Raw genomic sequence first — 22408 nt, forward strand, 5'->3', positions numbered from 1 at the left:
TCACTTGCAATCAGCACTTTGTAAAAATACCAAGATAACATCATGTAATAAGATTTAGTACGCTGTATGTAGTATGTACATACTAAAATATGTAGTGTCATCAATACTACTATGCTACATTTTTATTCATTGATGTTACAGAGAGCACTTTAGATTGCTCTATAAGATATTTACCTCATCAGCACTAAGCACCATTACCCTATTGTGCACACAATTTTTGTAACCACATGAACCTCTGTATGTAACATGTAATTAGATCCATTTATTACTGTTTAATAATGTTCTCCCTCCTTTGAATTTCTAATATGGAGTTACTAGGGTGATTCCACTGCACCAAGCATATTAACATAAATTCACTTTGGTGTTTTTCTTCTTGCTCACCCTATTATCACTCTTTTGTTTATCCTTCCTAGTCCTCACACTTCCCAAATTTTCTTCATTTACATTTATGAAACACTTCACACTTTTTTTTTTATTTTTCTTGACATCTTCATCAAACCCCTCTTACATTATTTTCACCCTTCATCATCATCTTTTGACTGGGCTCAACGCACTAATCTTCCTCTACTATTGAAGTTTTACCTTCTTGCCTGGTTCTATTTCTGCCTTATCCTGCACATTATTTTACCCACTCTCCATTACCCTCAAGCATTTTACTTTCATGGATACCTTTAACACCCCAAGTTTTTATTTAAATATATTTTCTCTTTTCTTAAAAAGTGCTTTTCCATTCTTTACTACCATTCACTATAATCACTTCTTTGTTATTCCATTACCCTGCACTATTCCTCCCTCCCGCCTGCCCTCTCAATGAATTTGATCTCCAACCCCCCCATACTGGGTTCTGTTGTATCCCGTATGTGTTATCTGTTGTTTTTTTACACTTACATATGAGAGAAAAGTGTCAGTCATTACATGTCTCACACTGGTAACTCCCCCTTTCATTTAGAATAATCTCTGGAGGCAGATTCTCATACTGATCTGTGCCCAGCCCATAGATCTTAACAGCTCATTTGCATGAAATGAATAACAAATTTTCGGGAATAAGAGATTGGATTACAGATATGAAGATATAATTTTATTTAACTATCTATGACCTACATGTCCATATAGATGGTTTAGGAGGGTTGATCCTACTGAAAGATTCCTTTTAAAGATTCATTGATTAAGTTTTTCGTTTAAACAATTACAAAGCTTTTCAAAAATATTTTACTGTCAATTGTTTGTTTTAAAAAATTACTGTTACTACACAGTGAGTTTTTGTAGTGGTTTTTGTCTCAAAAAGTCAGATATTTTTTAGAATTGCCTAAAAATTCTTATATACAGATAATAATTATGGCTCTAGCTGAAGCTTATAGCAGGTATCGGAGGAGAAGAGGGAATAGGGTTTACACTAAAGATTATGTACAGATTGCAATCAGCAGACTCTAAATTAAATAAGCTTTACTAAAATGTGTTTTTTGGAAGCTGAAATTGTTGGCCGATCATTTTGGCACTATTAAAGATAGAAGTCTGGCAAAAATGGCTAAAAGTACTTTCAAAAGAACCTTCACTAGCAATGGTCTAAGGCTGGGGTCAGACTTGCGAGAAACTCTGACGAGTTTCCTATGTCAATACCCGGCACTCGGATCGGAGTGTTCAGTTGCATGTATTTCTATGCAGCTGAACGCTCCGATCTGAGCGCCGGCGGCAGTGCCAGGTACTGATGTGCAAGACTCATGCAAGTTTCTCTCAAGTCTGACCCCAGCCTTAAAAGAGTATTTGCCACTTCTTAAATAGGGAAACAAAGTCAACTGAATAAGTTCACCATAATGCCCTAAGGAGGATAGGAGTGTAGTCCCAATATTTTTTAAAGAGAAATTAGATAAATGGATTGTCATTGGCTAAGTTCTATAGCCATTTCAGAGTGGATCACAGTAATACTAAAAACTCTACTTCTGTATGCAATTGTCCATAAAAAAAAAAACCTTGCTAATCAATTAGACACTTGTCTGTCATATTTGGGCTGCTCAAATAGTTTTGCACATATGAGGTAAGAAATGACATTAAATATGCCACTGCACACATGGGTCATAAAATATACTGGAAATATTGTCTCAGCAACACTTTAACCCCTTCACTACCAAGGGTGGTTTGCACGTTAACTCCCGGGCCAATTTTTACAATTCTGACCACTGTCCCTTTATGAGGTAATAACTCTGAAACGCTTCCATGGATCCCGGTGATTTTGACACTGTTTTCTCGTGACATATTGTACTTCATGTTAGTGGTAAAATTTCATTCAAACAACTTGCGTTTATTTGTGAAAAAAATGAAAATTTGGCGAAAATTTTTAAAATTTTGCAATTTTCCAACTTTGAATTTTTATGCCCTTAAATCACAGAGATACAGCACACAAAAAACTTAATAGGTAACATTTCCCACATGTTTACTTTACATCAGCACAATTTTGGAACCAAAATTTTTTTTGTTAGGAAGTTATAAGGGTTAAAAATTGACAAGCGATTTCTCATTTTTGCAACACCATTTTATTTTTACGGACCACATCACATTTGAAGCCACTTTGCGGGGTCTATATGATAGAAAATACCCAAAAGTGATACCATTCTAAAAACTGCACCCCTTAAGGTGCTCAAAACCACATTCAAGAAGTTTATTAACCCTTTAGGTGCGTCACAGGAATTTTTTGAATATTTAAAAAAAATGAACATTTAACTTTTTTTCACAAAAAAAATACTTCAGGTTCAATTTTTTTTATTTTACCAAGGGTAACAGGAGAAATTGGACTGCAAAAGTTATTGTGCAATTTGTCCTGAGTACGCTGATACCTGATATGTGGGGGGGAACCACTGTTTCGGCGCCTTGGCAGAGCTCAGAAGGGAAGGAGCGCCATTTGACTTTTTCAATGCAAAATTGGCTGGAATTCAGATCGGACGCCATGTCGCGTTTGGAGAGCCCCTGATGTACCTAAACAGTGGAAACCCCCCACAAGTGACCCCATTTTGGAAACTAGACCCCCCAAGGAACTTATCTAGATATGTGGTGAGAACTTTCAACCCACAAGGGCTTCACAGAAGTTTATAACGTACAGCGGTACAATTAAAAAATCATATTTTTTCCACAAAAATGATCTTTTCACCACCAATTTTTATTTTCCCAAGGGTAACAGGACCCTAAAAGGTATTGTGCAATTTGTCCTGAGTACACTGATACCCCACATGTGGGGGTAAACCACTATTTGGGCCCATGGCAGAGCTCGGAAGGGAAGCAGCGCCATTTGACGCTTTTGGCTGGAATTGAGATCGGACACCATGTCACGATTGGAAAGCCCCCGATGTACCAAAACAGTGGAAACCCCCCACAAGTGACACCATTTTGGAAACTAGACCCCCCAAGGAACTTATCTAGATGTGTGGTGAGAACTTTGAACCCCCAAGGGCTTCACAGAAGTTTATAATGCCCAGGCATGAAAATAAAAAAATTGCATTTTTTCCACAAACATGATCAATTAGTCCCCAATTTTTTTTATTTTCCCAAGGGTAACAGGAGAAATTGGACTACAAAAGATGTTGTCCAATTTGTCCTGAGTACGCCGATACCTCATATGTGGGAGAAAACTACTGTATGGGCACACGTCGGGGCTCGGAAGAGAAGTAGTGACGTTTTGGAATGCAGACTTTGATGGAATGGTCTGCGGGTGTCATGTTGCTTTTGAAGAGCCCCTGATGTACCTAAACAGTGGAAATCCCCCACAAGTGACCCCAGTTCCCCTAAGTTCCTTAGGGGATCTAGTTTCCATTTTGGAAACTAGATCCCCTAAGGAACTTATCTAGATGTGTGGTGAGCACTTTGAACCCCCAAGCGATTCACAGAAGTTTATAACACCCGGGCATGAAAATAAAATTTTCCACAAAAATTATATTTTTGCCCCCAATTTTTTATTTTCCTAAGGGTAATAGGAGAAATTGGACCCCAAAAGTGGTTGTGCAATTTGTCCTGAGTAGGTTGATACCCCATATGTGGGGGTAAAACACTGTTTGGGTGCATGGTAGAGCTTGGAAGGGAAGGAGCACCATTTGACTTTTTCAACGCAGAATTGGCCGGAATTGAGATCCGACGCCATTTTGCATTTGGAGAGCACCTGATGTGCCCAAACAGTGGAAACCCCCAATTCTAACTCCAACCCTAACCCCAACACACCCCTAACCCTAATCTCAGCCCTAACTCTAGCCCTAACCCTAGCCCCAACCCTAGCCCTAGCCCCAACCCTAGCCCTAAAGGGAAAATGGAAATAAATACATTTTCTTTTAATTTTATTATTTTTCGCTAACTAAGGGGGTGATAACGGGGGGGTTTGATTTACTATTTATGGCGGTTTTTATGTTTGGTAGCTGTCACAGGCTAAAAGACGCTTTTTATTGTAAAAATAGTTTTTGCATCACCACATATTGAGAGCTATAATTTTTCCGTATTTTGACCCACTGAGTCATGTGAAGTCTTATTTTTTGCGGGACGAGTTGACGTTTTTATTGGTATCATTTTCGGGCACGTGACATTTTTTGATCGCTTTTTATTCCGATTTTTGGGACGCAGAATGAACAAAAACCAGCGTTTCATGAATTTCTTTTGGGCGGTGCGTTTACACCGTTCCGCGTGTGGTAAAATTGATAAAGCGGTTTTATTCTTCGGGTCAGTGCGGTTACAGCGATACCTCATTTATTAAGAACAAAGCCAGTGTGCATGGAAATGCACGGGATGACATCACCACCTGGTGAGCCTCCCAGCAAGCAAATTCACCAACTCCAATAAACTATGACATGACAGAGAAAAAGGAGTACGCGGTGACAACAAAAGAAATACTTTTTTTATATATAAATATAAATGTTTATTATACATACAAAATATATAAATAGTAATGCATGATAAGATAATAGTAGTGCACCAAGGAGCATGCGGCCAAAACACAAGGGCCATCCCTCTGGCAACGCAATCCTATGTAAACAAATACTCCGGTCAAGTGGCCAGAAGAGAAATTTATATGAAAGGCTGGTCAAAGAGTTCCCATCATGAGTCACAATAGTAACGTAATATGTCTTAAGCAGCCAAAAATAAATTAGCGATGCAGCTTACCGGGATCAAAGAGGCCAGAGAGGGAGCCCCAGGGCCAGATGGGGTGTGGACATCTGGCCCTGGGGCTCCCTCTCTGGCCTCTTTGATCCCGGTAAGCTGCATCGCTAATTTATTTTTGGCTGCTTAAGACATATTACGTTACTATTGTGACTCATGATGGGAACTCTTTGACCAGCCTTTCATATAAATTTCTCTTCTGGCCACTTGACCGGAGTATTTGTTTACATAGGATTGCGTTGCCAGAGGGGTGGCCCTTGTGTTTTGCCCGCATGCTCCTTGGTGCACTACTATTATCTTATCATGCATTACTATTTATATATTTTGTATGTATAATAAACATTTATATTTATATATAAAAAAAGTATTTCTTTTGTTGTCACCGCGTACTCCTTTTTCTCTGTCATGTGATACTTCATTTATGTAGTTTTTTTACGTTTTTGCGCTTTTATGCAATGAAAACTATTTTATATAAAAAATAATTATTTTTGCATCGCTTTATTCTGCGAGCTATAACTTTTTTATTTTTTCGCTGATGACGCTGTATGGCAGCTCGTTTTTTGAGGGACAAGATGACGTTTTCAGGGGTACCATGGATATTTATATGCGTCTTTTTGATCGCGCGTTATTGCACTTTTTGTTCGGCGGTAAGATAATAAATCATTATTTTTTGCTTTGTTTTTTATTTTTAATTTTTAAGGGGTTCGCTAAAGGGCTTAACTAATGGCACAGTTTTACAGGGCAGGTCGTTACGGACGCCGCAATACCAAATATGTGTACTTTTATTGTTTTGGGTTTTTTTATTTCCAAAAAATGAATTTATTTGGGAATATTTTTATTTTTTCTAATTTATTTAGCGATTTTTTTAAAATTAGTTTTACACTTTTTTTTTTTTTTTTTTAACTTTATTAGGTTGTCCCAGGGGGGACATCACAGATCACTGTGACAGATCAGCAATCTGTCACAGGCATAGACGCAGACTTCCTCATGCCTGCGCTTTGCAGGCACTGAGGAAGTCAGCTCCCTACAGGCTCCCGAAGGTCCCCATCGCCATCTTGGATCCGGGGACCTGTAGGGAAAGAGACCCCCGCAGCAGCGCTGCACATTGCGCTGTTGTGGGGGGCTCAGGGAAGCACGGAGGGAGCCCCCTCCCTGCCGATGCTTCCCTTTAACCCCCGGTACACCGCGATCGTGTTTGATTGCGGTGTGCAAGGGGTTAACGTGTCGGGGGTGGTCCGTGACCGCCCCTGACACATTGTACCGGGTGTCAGCTGTGATAATCAGCTGACACCCGGCCGCGATCAGCGGCGCTCACCACGTGAGCGCCACTGATCTCACTAGACGTACTATTCCGTCCTTGGGACTTAGGTCCCAGGTCACATGGACGGAATAGTACGTCCAATGTAGGTAAGGGGTTAATAGATCCGATCTACTGTACAATACACCAGAGGCATATGACTTACAGAATACAACTGTGAGACTACCTTTAACAAACCTGGAAACTTGTGGTGTAGATAATCCACATCTGTAATAAAACTGTTATAGGGAAGGAGAAACCCAACTCCAGCAAGCAGCATTGCAAAATATATCCCATGATATCGATCCTGAGGCTCTGGATTGGCATCTGTACAGAAAGAATCAGAGTTACAAAGTTAGAAAAAGACATCTCAACAGACGAAAGTCGCAAAAACGGCTGACAATTTGTGGCACATAACCATACTAGTGGTCTTGTGCTGAGGTAGATGGCACAAGTCCGCTAAGCTCAGTGTTTGGCTGCAGTAGTCTCATACAAAAAACAGAAAGTCACCACTACAGCCCTGTTAAAATGTGCCACTATTGGATTTATCCAACTTTTTACAAAAATTAAATGAGCCACAAATGTTCTAAGCAAAAAAATAAAAATAAAGAGAATACAACTCTACTCACACCTGTTTGTCTTGGCAATTCAGCTTCCAGTCTTAGTCTACAAGCAGTCACATACTGTATGACCATGGCAATGACGGCAAACAATCGGTGGCTCCAGCTGTCACATGCCGGACTTTACTTACATCACTGCTCAGTGCTGACACAAGTGACTGCTAACCCATCTGATTGGCTGCAGGAATCACATGCTGTCTGCATGTAGACAAAGACCATGAGGGCTGATGGAGTGTCAATGCTAAATTTCCAAGGGAAGAAGAGGCAAAGACTGCACAATGCTCCGAGCTGGTATCCATAAAATAGATTTTACAAAATAAATCCTATCTATGGACGTCATTTGGAGGAAAGGACAGCCAAGAAACAAACTAGAATCCTTACAAAAACCAAGGGACGAAGAGGGTTTTGTATTACTGAACGCCTGGTTGTACTATTTAGCCTGTCAAAGTCAACATTTAGTTGGGGTGAACGTAATATAAATAATTCTGTGGGGACTGTCCTTCAACATATAGTGGGAAAGGGCCTTCGTATTTATTGTACTTTTTGTAAATACCCTACATTAGCACTTATTGAGAAGATATTAAAGAAAATTAAACACCTACAAAACATCACAGCCTTTACAAAGTACGAGGGGTGTTCATTAAAGATTTCCCATTACCCACTTCTATTTATCACAGGACACTGAAACTGCACATGTGTAATCATATAAGGCTCTGATAACGGTCTTGATTTTAAAGGTGCTGAAGTGGTGTGAGATTTGATAATGGACTCAGTGGAATACAGAGCAGTCATGAAGTTCCTTTATTTGAAAGGTCGCACACCAAAGGAGACGTTCGATGAGACGAAAGAGGTTTATGGTGAGGATTCCCCATCATATGATGCAGTCAAGAACTGGCATCGTCAATTCAAATGTGGTTGGACTACAACACAAATAGCTCCAATTCCAGGGCGACCCCACTCTGCTATTGATGAACACACCATCCAGCAATTGGAGGTCGCCATTTTGGAAAATCATCGTCTAACCATTCGCCACATAGCCCAAAATGTCAAGAATAGTGTGGGGTCCGTGAAAAAAATCATCCAAGACCATCTTCACATTCATAAGGTATGCGCTTGCTGTGTTTCCCGGCTGCTCACAGCTTTCCAGAAGCAGGAACGAGTCAAATGCTCTCAGGCTCTATTGACGATGTGCCATGGAAACCAACAGACTGATCACACAGGATGAAAGCTGGGTCCATCACTATGATCCTGAGACTAAAGTCCAGTCCAAGGAAGCATCATGACTCACCACCTCTAAAGAAGGCACATGCCCAACTCTCGGCAGGCAAGGTCATGCTCACAGTATTTTGGGATCAGCACGGAGTAATATTGATGGATCTCCTAGCAAAGGGTACCATGATCACTGAGGCATACTATGCTTCATTGCTGCGGAAATTGAGGGAGACCATCAACACCAAGACATGTGGCAGGCTCACCAAAGGTGTCCGCCTTCTACAAGACAATGCACTAGTTCACAACTCAAATGCATGCTCCTGTGGCTTTGAAATAATACCGCATGCCCCTTATTCACGCGACCTCGCGCCATCGGACTTCCACCTCTTTCTAACAATTAAGTTATTTTTGAAGGGCAAGCATTTTCCAGAGATGAGACTCTGATTTCCAAAGTCACAACGTGGCTTTTGGAGCAACCTGTCGACTTCTACAAGCGAGGTGTTTACAGTTGCTTAAAGAGATGGGAGAAATGTGTGTCCAAAGGTGGCACCCATGTAGAGAACGACTAATAACTGTGCCAAGTTTCATTGCTCTCAGTCCACAGGAGGTGGGTCAGGGGAAATCTTTAATGAAAGCCCCTCATATAAGTAATAATATGAACATTCCAGAGTTTCTGTCCCTACAAGTCTTTGGACATGATCAACTAGTGGGGGTCTGGGATCTTTCCCATCTACTGGAAGAGTATACTTTTAAAACATTTGAGTGATTACAAGAGAGTACCCCCTTAGTCACAGTATGTTTGATAAATTTCTACAACTGCAACACACATTTGAGATTCAATATAGTCTGTAAAATATCCTTTTAAGGCCAAAAACTAAATGAACAAATGACATGTGTCCCACCTCAGATGACATGTGGGACTAAATTTTGGAATATGACCCCAAAATATCTCTTAGTGAAACTAAACGATTGTTTCAGTTATGTCATATATAGAGAATACAAAACACCTTTATGGATATATAGGGCGGGTTTGCGTACGAACTTCAGCTGTCCCAAATGTACTACAGAAGAGGTAGATATTATACACATCATGTGGACTTGTCCTTACTTACAGATATTTTGGACTACAGTCTTAAAGAGAATCGGTCAGCAGGTTTTTGCTATGTAATCTGAAGACAGCAGGAGATAGAGACTGAAATACACAGTTCAGGGATGTGTCATTTGTTGGGCTGTTTACTAACTGTGAAGTATCACTAAGGGATTAACATTGCTTTACTAGTTCGGCATCTAAGCAGCTCACTGTCTATGGACATTGTATATACAGAGTCTGGTCTTGGTGGGGGCAGCTTTCACAGCTCTGCTTCATTCTAAATCTAAAAGATCTGATTGTGTCATAACAGCTGCACCCAGTAAACCAAGTGATACATCATTAGATTCAGCTTCTCTTTGACTACATTACGCTGCTCTCAGATGAGGTAGCAAAAAGTTAATGACATATTTTCCTTATATATACGGTAATTCATCTTGTAATGTTAGTGACTGTGCGTAAAGATGCCAATATGCATGCTAGGGTATGTGGATAAGATATTTGCGGATGAACATGGGAAGGTGACAATCACCAGACTTCTGTCAGGTGCAAGAAAATTGATCAATTCACAATGGTTGTTAGATGCAGATAATTAATTAACAAGGTTAATATATCATCCTGATGTAAAAAATGTATACCTTAAGAGAAGCAGACCTCTTCAATATGAAAAAATCTGGGTTACTTGGTCAATTCTCTAGGATTAGTACGTTTTGAACTGCCGATAGGATATGTAGCGCTGGCATCCCTGTATGCTTCCTCCATGCCCCAGCAGGGATGCCGACTTATTCACCGCCGCGGCCACCGTCCCGCACTCCCTCCTCCTTCTCCTGCTGCTGCCCGAAGTCTGCGCACGGCTTACAGATCCCCGGGCACTGTGCTTAGGGCGCGCTCTCCTGCCCTCTTAAAGGGACAGAGCGTGCCAATGGCTGAGAGACACTTATTATTTAAGGCACCGCCACCTGATGGGAGGTGCCTGAGCAACGCGGTTAGTCTATTTCCAACACACTTGCTAATTGTCCAGTCTTCAGTACCTGCCAGTCAGTTTCCCTGTCCTGTACCTGTATGTCCGGACTTGCCTTATCTCCCTGCACTTAAGCCATACTTGCCAGCACCTGCCTGCCAGTATATCAGCCGTGCCCATCTACCTGTATACCAGCCTGCACCTGCCATGCTAATCTGTATACCAGCCAGTGCCTATCTGTATACCAGTTGTACCAGTGTCTGTGGTTCCTGTGTTCGTACCATGCCTGCCTGTATCAGCAGTACTCTCCTACTGGGCCATTCCAACTACCTGTCCATTGGGAGGGTGATTTGCCGTACATTCGAGGTCGGTCCTGGTGCAGCACCTGGTGAGCCAAGTCTAACCCCACCATCAGGGGCTCTAGTAAAGAGGCATAAAAGCATCTAACTCTTCCGGGGCATCTGCATGAGCTAACTCATCTTTCAACACACTAGACAATCCCCTCTTAAAAATTGGCAATTGGGCGTAACTGTTCCAAATCGTATCCATCACCAGCCGTCTAAACTCAGTAGTGTATTCAATGACAGAATGCTTACCCTGACGTAATAAGGCGGTTTCAGCTGTAGTGCGTTAATTAGGATCATCAAACATCATAGACATTGCAGCAAGAAAATCATCAAGGTTATTCAAAGGACGGTCACAAGTCTCCATAAGCAGATTTGCGAGAGCTCGGGAAGTAACATGATTATACATAAAACCTTACATCAAATCACCAAGGAAGTGGGAGGCATGCACATCAAAATACAAAAGGCATTGATTCACAAACCCACGAAACTTGTAGCGGTATCCACTAAACCTAAATGGTGGTAACTTGGGAGGGCTAGTTGGCTGGTCCGGGGGTGGAGGCGCCCGTGCAGCTATCAGATTAGCCACCTGACTACTTAAATCCTGAAGTGCCTGCTTAAAATGGGACTCCCAGTTAGCAACCTTGTCTTGCAGAGCCTTTATATCCCCTGTAACGAGTGGATCATAGAGAACAACTGATCCAACTTTGACATTATCCCAGCAGATCCTGTAACAACTATAAGGGTACTACGGAATCTAATTGCGTGGGATAATTCAAGACTGAGACCAAAGTTCTTACTGCAATGGTAATGACAACACAGCACAATACAGAGTGAAGCAAGTAAAGTAAAACTAGCAGAGCACTTCCTGCAATAGTAACGAAAACACAGCACAATATAGAATGATGCAGACTAACTGAAGAGCGGGGTGCGACCGTTAATATGAACCAGTCCAACAATAATATGATGCAGGTGTGCACAAGGCACTTGTGACGACTCCTGGAGTGGACCCTCTGGGTCATGGCACCAACCCTCCCAGGGCGAGCTGACCTAGTGAGGACCACCCCCTATACAGGGAGTGTCAGGGGCAAGCCCCGGGGGGTGAGGTACCATGACTGCTGGCACCAGGTGGCTGGCTCACAGGAGACACGAGTGAGTGTGTCTGTAGGAACATGTAAAGCGTGGGCACAGGAACACGTGGTGTACAGGATGGTACTGGGCGTACTCGGGAACACAAGGCGTGTACACAGGAGCACGTATGGTGTGTAGCGACTAGTACGTCCGGGTGTGAGCAAAGTAGGATGCGTGCAAAGGAGCACGTCAGAGTACTGAGTTAGGCAGCAGGTGTGCCAGGAGGTGTAACAGAGTACGGGAGCAGGGTGTGTGCCAGAGGGCACAACTGAGCATAAGACAGAGTACAGGATTGGAGCGGGTGCCAGGAGGCACAACTGAGAATGAGACAGAGTACAGGGTCAGAGCGTGTGCCAGGAGGCACATCTGAGTATAAGACAAAGAACAGAATCAGAGTGTGTGCCAGGAGGCACAACTGAGTATAAGACAGAGCACAGGATTGGAGCGTGTGCCAGGAGGCACAACTGAGTATGAGACAGAGTACAGGGTCAGATCGTGTGCCAGGAGGCACAACTGAGTATAAGACAAAACACAGGACCAGAGTGTGTGCCAGGAGGCACAACTGAGTATAAGACAAAGCACAGGTTCAGAGCATGTGCCAAGAGGCACAACAGAGTACAAGGCAGAGGACCCGAATACAGCGCGCAGCCAGGCAGGGACACGGCAGACCAAGCCAGGAAGCACAACAATAATCAGGCACCTCCCCTAGGAAGAGGTAGCCTGATATAGCACATGATCATTAGGGCTTCCGGGTCAAGTCCTCCAGTACCATAGAGAGGACGGACCTGGAGACTGAACTGAGAAGAGAGCGCAAGCGCACACAAACATGCAGGGGACAGGAGCCTAGGTACGAGAGGTGCGTGTGCGCACCCAGCGGGACCCCAGGAGCGACCGCGGCTCCGGAAGAGATGACGTCGGGACCGAGGTCCCGCCCCCAGGTGAGCGCGGCATGACAGTACCCCCCCTTTACGCCCCCTCTTTGCAAAACTGGAGAGAAACTTAGACAAAATCTGGGGTGTGTGGATATTCTCCCTGGGTTCCCATGACCTTTCCTCAGGGCCAAAACCCTTCCAATCGATCAAAAACATGGTTCTCCCTCTTACCTTCTTCATGGCCAAGATGTCATTCACCTCAAACTCATCCCCCATGCCAACAGGCTGGGGTGTGTGGCCTGGAGAAGGATGAAATCGGATAAGTACCACAGGTTTAAGGAGAGACACATGGAAGGAATTGGGAATACGGAGTGAAGGGGGTAGCTTCAGTTTGTAAGCAACATCATTAATCCGCCTGAGGACCTCGATAGGACCAATGTAACGGGGACCCAGTTTGTAAGATGGTACCTTAAGGCGGATGTATTTGGTGGAGAGCCACAACTTGTCACTAGGGAGATATGAAGGAACGTCCAGGCGCCTCTTGTCAGCGTGTAATTTCATTCTGTCCCGTGCCTTCTCGAGAGCGGTTTTGGTCTCCTGCCATACCCTGGAGAACTCGACAGACAGAGAATTGTCAGCAGGCACCCCCGAGACGGTACCGGTAGAGGCACACTGGGATGCTGTCCAAAGACGATGAAGGAGACTTGGTGGACGATTCACTGGAGTGATTATTGTAGGCGAACTCAGCCCAATGACGTAGACCAACCCAGTCATTCTGATGAGCATTAGAAAAGTGCCGGAGGTAGGACGTAAGGATCTGGTTGGTACGTTCTACTTGCCCATTGGTTTGGGGGTGATAGGCGGAAGAGAAATCCAATGACACTTTCATGAGTCCGCATAGAGCTCTTCAGAACCGAGAGGTGAATTGGACTCCTCTGTCTGACACGATGTGCTGGGGAAAGCCGTGAATCCTGAAGATATGGGAAATGAAGGTCTTCGCCAAGTCAGCAGCAGAGGGTAGTCCGGGAAGAGGAATGAAGAGGGCCATCTTTGAAAATCGTTCTACAACTACCAGGACCACAGTACAACCGGAGGAACAAGGCAGATCCGTAATGAAATCCATGGCTATGTGCTGCCATGGAGCCGACAGAACGGGAAGCGGGAGCAGAAGACCCGAAGGTGGTTGTCTGGGTATCTTGTTCTGGGCACAGGACGGGCAAGATGCCACAAAGTCTTTAACGTCCTGGGAGAGTGAAGACCACCAATAATAGCGAGAGATTAAGTCCAAAGCTTTTTGAGACCGACGTGGCCGGCAATCTTGGACGAATGTCCCCAGTCTAACACTCGTTTTCGGTTAGTCTCAGCCACAAAGGTTCTTCCTGGAGGTAACGTGGTTAACTTGACAGGAGCCATGGTAATTACTTTGGATGGATCAATGACATGAGAGGGTTCTTCCTCTGCGTCAGATGACAGGAATGATCTTGACAACGCATCCGCTCTAACGTTTTTATCGCCGGGCCGAAAATGTAGTTCAAAGTCAAAGCGGGCGAAGAATAGGGACCACCTGGCTTGCCGAGGATTGAGCCTCTGTGTGGTCTGGATGTTCGCCAGGTTCTTATGGTCCGTGAAGATCTTGAATGGATGTATGGCACCTTCCAGTATGTACCTCCACTCCTCCAAGGCCAACTTAATGGCCAATAGCTCTTTGTCGCCAATGGAGTAGTTCTGCTCAGTGGAGGAAAATACTTTAGAAAAGAAGCCACAGGTGACAAAACGTCCAGAGGAGGATTTCTGCAGAAGGACTGCGCCATCTCCGGTAGAGGATACGTCCACCTCGAGAGTGAAAGGTCTACTAACCTCAGGTCGATGAAGCGCCGGAGCAGCGGCGAAGGCTTGTTTCAACGACTGGAAGGCCTCTTCAGCTTCAGAGGGCCAAGCCTTTGGGTTAGCTCCTTTGCGGATAAGGGACAAGATGGGGCGAACCAACGAGGAGAAATGGGGAACGAACTGTCGGTAGTAGTTTGCAAAACCAAGGAAGCGTTGGATTGCCTTCACCCCATGGGGCCGTGGCCAATCGAGGATGGTGGACACCTTAGCCGGATCTGTTGTGAGTTCATTTTCCCCTTCACCATTGAGGTCTGATGAACTCCCTCTTCTGGTGAAGGAAGGTAGTGAGGCTGATTACCAAGCATCTGGGCAGAATGATGATGACTGGGTGACGGGAATTGCTGACTGGATATAAGGCAGCCGACGCCCTTCTGCCTTGCTGGTGATCTCTCTGAGGGATTCTAGGAGACCAGTCTGATTCCTGCTCCTCAAAAGCTAAGTTTTCTGCTCTGCCTTTTGCATTTGTGTTTTGGTTCTGTTTTACCTTGTTTTTCTGGATTTCTGCCATCCCCTGCTGGGGTGTGCTGAATTCCTTTTTGCTCTGTCTTCAGAAGATACCTGAGTGCTGATATAGTCTTTTTGAAGCCTAGCGTCTTCAGGGCTTTTTTCCCTATCAGCCGTTGGCTCTTGTTTTGATAGGGTTTTGGCGGATTACAGACAGCAGCTTTTCTATCCTGTCCTATGTAGTTAGCTTGGGCCCCATCTTTTGCTCAGCCTATCTTTCTATCTGTGTGAGTGTTTTTTCATCTTGCTTCACCGTCATTATATGTTGGGGGCTGCCTATTGCTTTGGGGTCTGCTCTGGGGCAGTTTAGATTTCCCTTTCTGTCTTTAGGCCTATGTAGTTCTCCGGCTGTGATCGAGGGGTCTAGGGCACCGTAGGAACCCCCCACGGCTACTGCTAGTTGTTGTTGATAGGTTCAGGGGTCTGTAATCCAATAGCTGCCAACTTCTCTGGTTTTCTGGACTTAGCTAGTATTTCTGTTTTTGCCTCCTACGGTGACTCATTCATAACACGGATCCATGCGTAGGCCCGAGTCTGAGATAATGTACCCCAAGAATGGCAGGGACGTTTGCTCGAAGGCACATTTCTCGAGCTTGGCATAAAGGCGGTTCTCCCTCAGGCGCTGGAGGACTTGACGCACATTCTTTCTGTGGGCGGAGAGGTCTGGAGAAAAAACGAGGATGTCATCCAGATAGACTACCACGCAGGAGTACAGCATATCCCGGAAGACGTCATTCACGAACTCCTGGAACACCGCTGGGGCATTGCAGAGGCCGAAGGGCATGACCAAGTACTCGTAGTGACCGTCTCTGGTGTTAAAGGCGGTCTTCCACTCATCACCGGCACGAATGCGGATCAAGTTGTAGGCCCCACGAAGATCCAGTTTGGTGAAAATTCGAGCTCCTCTAAGCCGGTCAAAGAGCTCCGGGATCAATGGCAATGGCTACTTGTTCTTGGCCGTGATATCGTTCAGGCCTCGGTAGTCTATGCAAGGACGGAGGTAGCCATCCTTCTTTTTGACAAAGAAAAATCCCGCTCCTGCGGGTGAGGAGTACTTACGGATAAAACCTCTAGCAAGGTTCTCCTAGATATACACAGACATCGCTTGGGTTTCAGCAGGGGATAGCAGATATATTCTACCCCTGGGTGGCGTAGAACCAGGAATGAGGTCAATCGGACAGTCGTATGGCCGATGGAGGGGCAGAGTCTCGGCCTCCTTCTTGTCAAAGACGTCTGCAAAGGACCAGTAAGCCGACGGCAGACCTGTAGGTGCCGAGGACAGACAGGCAGAGTTCATCGGATGGACGGGCAACAGGCACTTCTCCTGACAGAACGGTCCCCAACGAAGTATATCACCCGACCGCCAGTCCAGGGTTGGCTCATGAGTCCGTAGCCAAGGAAGACCTAGAAGAAGCATGTGAGACATAGTAGACAAGACGAGGAAGGAGATCTTTTCCCGGTGCAGAGCTCCGATCTGCAGCTCGATCTCTTCGGTGGCCTAGGTAACGGTCTCCTGCAAGGATGTACGATTGACCGAAACCATCGACCGAGGAGTCTCCAGGGATCTAACAGGAATTCGATATTTTTTAACCGCCTCGAGTGTTATAAAATTCCCATCCGTGCCAGAACCCAGATAAGTCTCCTCTGAATAACGCTTGGCACCAAGATTCAGTAAAACGGACACGAGCAGGGAAGGAGAGGAGTCACGTACACCTAGGGAGGCCTCTCCTACCAATCCTAGGAGGAGAAGTTTCCTGGCCTCTTGGGACAGGAGCGAAGGAGATGAGAGGAGCTTCTCTCTCTGGCTGATTCACGGGCACGCTCCTGAAACCGCAGGTCAATGCGTGTCGCCAGAGAGATCAGATCCTCTAAAGAGGTGGGAGTATCCCGACCTGCCAGTTCATCTTTGATCCGACCGGACAGGCCACGCCAAAAGATCCCTACGAGGGCCTCGTTGTTCCAACCGAGTTCGGAGGACAAGGTACAAAAACGGATGGCATACTGTCCCACCGGTAGCGTCCCCTGATGGAGGTTAAAGAGGGACTCGGTGGTAGAAGCCAGACGACCCGGCTCGTCAAACACCTTGCGGAAGGTGTCCAAAAAGGTGGAAAGCTGAGAGACGAGTGGATCATTGCTCTCCCAGAGGGGATTCACCCATGCTAACGCCTCCCCCTCTAAGTGTGAAACAATAAAGGCAATTTTGGCATGCTCGGTGGGATAGTGTTGCAGAAAAAGCTCAAAATGTAACCGGCATTGATTCAAAAATCCTCGACAAATCTTAGGGTCCCTGCTATATCGGGGTGGCTTGCTGAAGCGCGGAAGCGGGTGCGTGGCCGAGGACTGGGTAGAAACGGATTGTATGGAAAGGAGCCGACTATCTACCGACGCCATATAGATGAGGATATGGACCTGGGTGTCGCGTTGCTGTGTGAGTTCTTGTTGGAGGCTGGCCAACTGGGAAGCATTCCCAGGGTCAGAGGAATGAATGGCCAACAAACGGGACTCCATGGATTTCAAAAAGGCCATAATCCTAGTTTGATTAGAAGACTAAATGGTCGATAAATGGGACTCCATAGTTTTCAGAGAGGACATGATCCTGGTCTGACCCTCCAGTAGGAACACCAGTTCCTTTTGGGCGGAGGCGGTGGTACCAGCGGGGTCCATGGCCTGATTATACTGTGACGACTCCTGGAGTGAGTCCGACTCCTGGAGTGAGACTGACCCTCTGGGTAATGGCACCAACCCTCCCAGGGCGAGCTGACCTACTGAGGCCCACCCCCTATACAGGGAGTGTCAGGGGCAAGCCCCAGGGGGTGAGGTACCATGACTGCTGGCACCAGGTGGCTGGCTCACAGGAGACACGAGTGAGTGTGTCTGTAGGAACATGTAAAGCGTGAGCACAAGAACACGTGGTGTACAGGACGGTACTGGGAGTACTCCGGAACACAAGGCGTGTACACGGGAGCACGTATGCCGTGTAGCGACTAGTACGTCCAGTTGTGAGCAAAGTAGGATGTGTGCAAAGGAGCACGTCAGAGTACTGAGTTAGGCAGCAGGTGTGCCAGGAGGTGTAACAGAGTACGGGAGCAGGGTGTGTGCAAGAGGGCACAACTGAACATAAGACAGAGTACAGGATTGGAGCGGTTGCCAGGAGGCACAACTGAGAATGAGACAGAGTACAGGGTCAGAGCGTGTGCTAGGAGGCACAACTGAGTATAAGACAAAGCACAGGATCAGAGTGTGTGCCAGGAGGCACAACTGAGTATAAGACAGAGCACAGGATTGGAGCGTGTGCCAGGAGGCACAACTGAGTATGAAACAGAGTACAGGGTCAGAGCGTGTACCAGGAGGCACAACTGAGTAAAAGACAAAGCACAGGACCAGAGTGTGTGCCAGGAGGCACAACTGAGTATAAGACAAAGCACAGGTTCAGAGCATGTGTCAAGAGGCACAACAGAGTACAAGGCAGAGGACCTGAAAACAGCGCGCAGTCAGGCAGGGACACGGCAGACCAAGCCAGGAAGCACAACAATAATCAGGCACCTCCCCTAGGAAGAGGTAGCCTGATATAGCACATGATCATTAGGGCTTCTGGGTCAAGTCCTCCAGTACCATAGAGAGGACGGACCTGGAGACTGAACTGAGAAGAGCGCGCAAGCGCACACATAACATGGAGGGGACAGGAGCCTAGGTACGAGAGGTGCGCGTATGCACCCGGTGGGACCCCCGGAGCGACCGCGGCTCCAGAAGAGATGACGTCGGGACCGAGGTCCCACCCCCAGGTGAGCGCGGCATGACAGCACTAAAAGAGTCCAGCAGTAAGTATGAAAGTAAGCACACCGCATTTAATGAGGCAGTCCTGCGATGTTATGAATGAGCACGCACACAACACTAAAGTGTAGAAGTCCAGCAATCATAAGGGTGGAAATGCACACGGGACTTAAAAGTAGAAGTACAGCGTGATACATGAGCGGCATAAACAGGAGAAGTCACTATATGTACCTTTAGGGCTGAAAATCCCGTACAAGTCCAGGAACGCAGCCAAAACAAGCACAGACCTAGAGGAAATGGAGATGTCAGGATTCCTTACTAGCCACAGCAGTTCCAGGAGCGAATAGCTCCACAGTAGAAGTCCAGACCGTATTTAAGTACAGACAGCATCAGGGAGACCCACAGAGGACTGTATGTGGCAGAACATGGAAAGGCAGAGCACCGAGTTACGAGCAGCAGAAGCAGGGAGTCCACCAACAGACAGGCAGGAGCTCTGGAGCCAACAACAACAAAATACTAAGGCACAGAGGAGCACATGACCTGGACTTAAATAATCAGGACAGACAGGAAGTTCCATGACAGGGCGAGATACGAGACTCCATCTTGGATCAGGGCAAACAGGCACAAAGGAAAGTCCGGAATCCTTACATAGAGAAATCTCCAGGTCCGGATGGCATACACCCACGAGTACTAAGAGAACTAAGTAATGTAATAGACAAGCCAATATTTCTTATATTTAGGGACTCTATATCGACTGGGTCTGTTCCACAGGACTGGCGCAAAGCAAATGTGGTACCAATATTCAAAAAGGGCTCTGAAAAGTGAACCTGGAAATTATAGGCTAGTAAGTCTAACCTCTATTGTGAGTAAAATATTTGAAGGATTTCTGAGGTATGTTATTCTGGATTATCTCAATGAGACTAACTGTTTAACTCCAGGCATCAGCATGCCTGGATAATCAGCTGCAGGAAGCTGTGCATTTGTACCCTTTGTTCTGGAAAGATTTCCCCCCCCCATCCATCCCACCCATCCACACACATACTAATGACTGAGATGTGCAAGTTCTTATTTTAACCCTTTTTATTTCTAACTGTCTGGATATACTGTATTTTGTCTCTTTTGTAACATCTTTTGTACTTTTGTAAACACTGCCTATATTTTCTGGAGTAAATCTATAAAATTTACTAGTTTCGTTTTTCTTCCTCTATGACTGGACCGTCACGTCCTCCAAGTTAAATTATGCTATCAATATGTGTGGGCTCTCGACCTGATATTGGTTTTAAAGTCAAAAGAGGAGCTGGTGGCAGCATTGTTCTGGGGGATTTGGGAGACCCTGGCAGTGACGGAACGGAGGTTTATGTGTTGTGATGCAGTGACCCCTGTGACAGCTAGGGGGCGCTGCATGGGTCATGCACACAGGCATATCCATTGTGGTAATGGAGAAAGGATGATCGGCAGGGTTGTAAATAGCCGAGATGTATCACAAGGGTGGGTGTTATGATTGAGTCACCGTAGGAGGCAAAAACAGAAATGCTAGCTAAGTCCTGAAAACCAGAGAAGTTGGCAACTATCAGATTGCAGACCCCTGAACCTATCAACACAACTAGCAGTAGCCGTGGGGGGTTCCTACGATGACCTAGACCCCTCGATCACAGCCGGAGAGATACATAGGCCTAAAGAAGGAAAGGGGAAATCTAACTGCCCCAGAGCAGACCCCAAAGCAATAGGCAGCCCCCCACATATAATGACGGTTAAGCAAGATGAAAACACTTACACAGACAGAAAGACAGGCTGAGCAAAGACGGGGCCCAAAAACTACCTAGATAGGAACGGATAGGAAAGCTGCTGTCTGCAATCTGCCAAAACCCTATCAGAGACAAAAGCCAACAAGCTGATATAAAAATGGCCCTGAAGCAACTAAGCTTCAAAAACTAAATCAGCACTCAGGTACCTTCAGAAGACAGAGCTCACGGAAAACTGCACACTCCAGCAGGGAGTGGCAGAAACCAAAAAGCAAGAAAAAACAAAAACAAATCTTAGATGCAAAAGGCAAAACAGAAAACTTAGCTTTAGGAGAGCAGGAATCAGACTGGTGTCCAAGAGTCCACAGAGAAATCAACCGCAGGGCAGAAAGGGCGTAGGCTGCCTTAAATCCAGTCAGTGACTCCACTCAGCCAATGGTCTTCATTAGTCCCAGGTGTCTGATAATCAGGCTCACTACCTTCCTTCACTAGAATAGGGAGTTCACCAGGCCTCAGTGATGGAGGGGAAAATGAACTCACAACAGGTGGGTGCCTTGTGATGGAAGCTGAAACATGTTGATCAGCAGAGGTACTGCTGAGGTTTTGTTACAGCGTGTATTGGGAAAGCTTCTAGGTGACTTGGTGAGATGGGTGGACCAGTCACCTACAAACCCACCCAGGGGCGTGGGTCTGAACGCCCAGGATAAAACCTGCGTGTGTCTGTGTGAAATAGGACCTGCGATGAGGTCATAGCCATGTGATCCACCGGTGGGCGTGGCTACGGACCATATAAGGTGACCAGGGTAGGTCACAGGGAGAGAGTGCCTGGATCTGACTGGTCTGTGTGAAAGGTCCCAGAAGGCCAAGTGTGAGAGCAGCGTCTGTGACAGACTGCGTTTGGGGAGCCACTGTCCGGCTGTGGTTCTGGAACCGTGAGGCGGCCTAGTGAATAAGGCACTGTCCGGAACGGTCAGCCCAGTGCGGCCGCTCCCCTGAGAGAAAGGACTAACAGCGAGTCGGCATCTGGAGCAGAAGCTCCAAGAGGTAACCCGGAAAGGGGGAATTAACTGAGAGACTGTTGAGTCTGATTGCTGGACAAAGCACAGCCTGTGTGAACACAGGGCTATGGGAGCGGAGCTCCACTATGAACATTTGTTTGGTCTGCTGTAAGACTGTTATCATTTCCTCATGCTGCCATGGTTTATGCTGTATACAATAAACCGTATGGACTGTGTTATGTGAAAAGCCTGTGCCGGACCTGGTTTATCTGCAGCCAAGTGAGTGTCCCCCAATACACTCAGTGAGCACTACCTTACAGTGTGTATTTCTGGCCTGAGACTGGGGCTATACATACCACCCTCACTGCAAAGTGCCCAATAGCCAGTACACAGCAAGGTAGCCCCTCTGGCGACTACTTATCCTAGGTGCAGTTCCCTGACTGACCTGAGGGTAAGGGGGGGGGCCCAGAGAGCTGCAAGTTCCTAACCAGAACTGGAAAGAGGGATAGACAAGTGAATCCCTGACATATTGAATCGCTCCTGTCAAACCAATCTATTCAGTTTTTATGAAGAGGTAAGACTGGATCAAGGTGAGTCATTGGACGTGGGATACCATGATTTTCCCAAACCGTTTGATACCGTGCCACACAAGAGGTTGGTACACAAAATGAGAATGCTGGGTCTAGGGGAAAATGTGTGTAAATGGGTAAGTAACTGGCTTAGTGATAGAAAGCAGAGGGTGGTTATAAATGGTGTATTCTCTAACTGGGTTGCTGTGACCAGTGGGGTACCGCAGGGGTTGGTGTTGGGACCTATTCTCTTCAACATATTTATTAACGATCTGGTAGGTTTACA

At 45.9% G+C, this 22408-nt stretch overlaps 1 protein-coding gene across 1 annotated transcript in view; it reads right to left on the reverse strand.

Moving 5' to 3' along the window:
- SLC29A4 (solute carrier family 29 member 4) overlaps positions 1-22408 on the reverse strand; it is a 236119-nt gene that overhangs the window by 160592 nt on the left and 53119 nt on the right. The window contains exon 3 of the mRNA XM_073558133.1: positions 6623-6751. Coding sequence (XP_073414234.1) covers positions 6623-6751 — 129 coding nt within the window. The remainder of the gene's footprint in view (positions 1-6622; positions 6752-22408) is intronic.

This window comes from Dendrobates tinctorius, unplaced genomic scaffold (assembly GCF_039654945.1).
Source record: "Dendrobates tinctorius isolate UK_male_01 unplaced genomic scaffold, ASM3965494v1 ptg000254l, whole genome shotgun sequence".
Taxonomy (NCBI): Eukaryota; Metazoa; Chordata; class Amphibia; order Anura; family Dendrobatidae; genus Dendrobates; species Dendrobates tinctorius.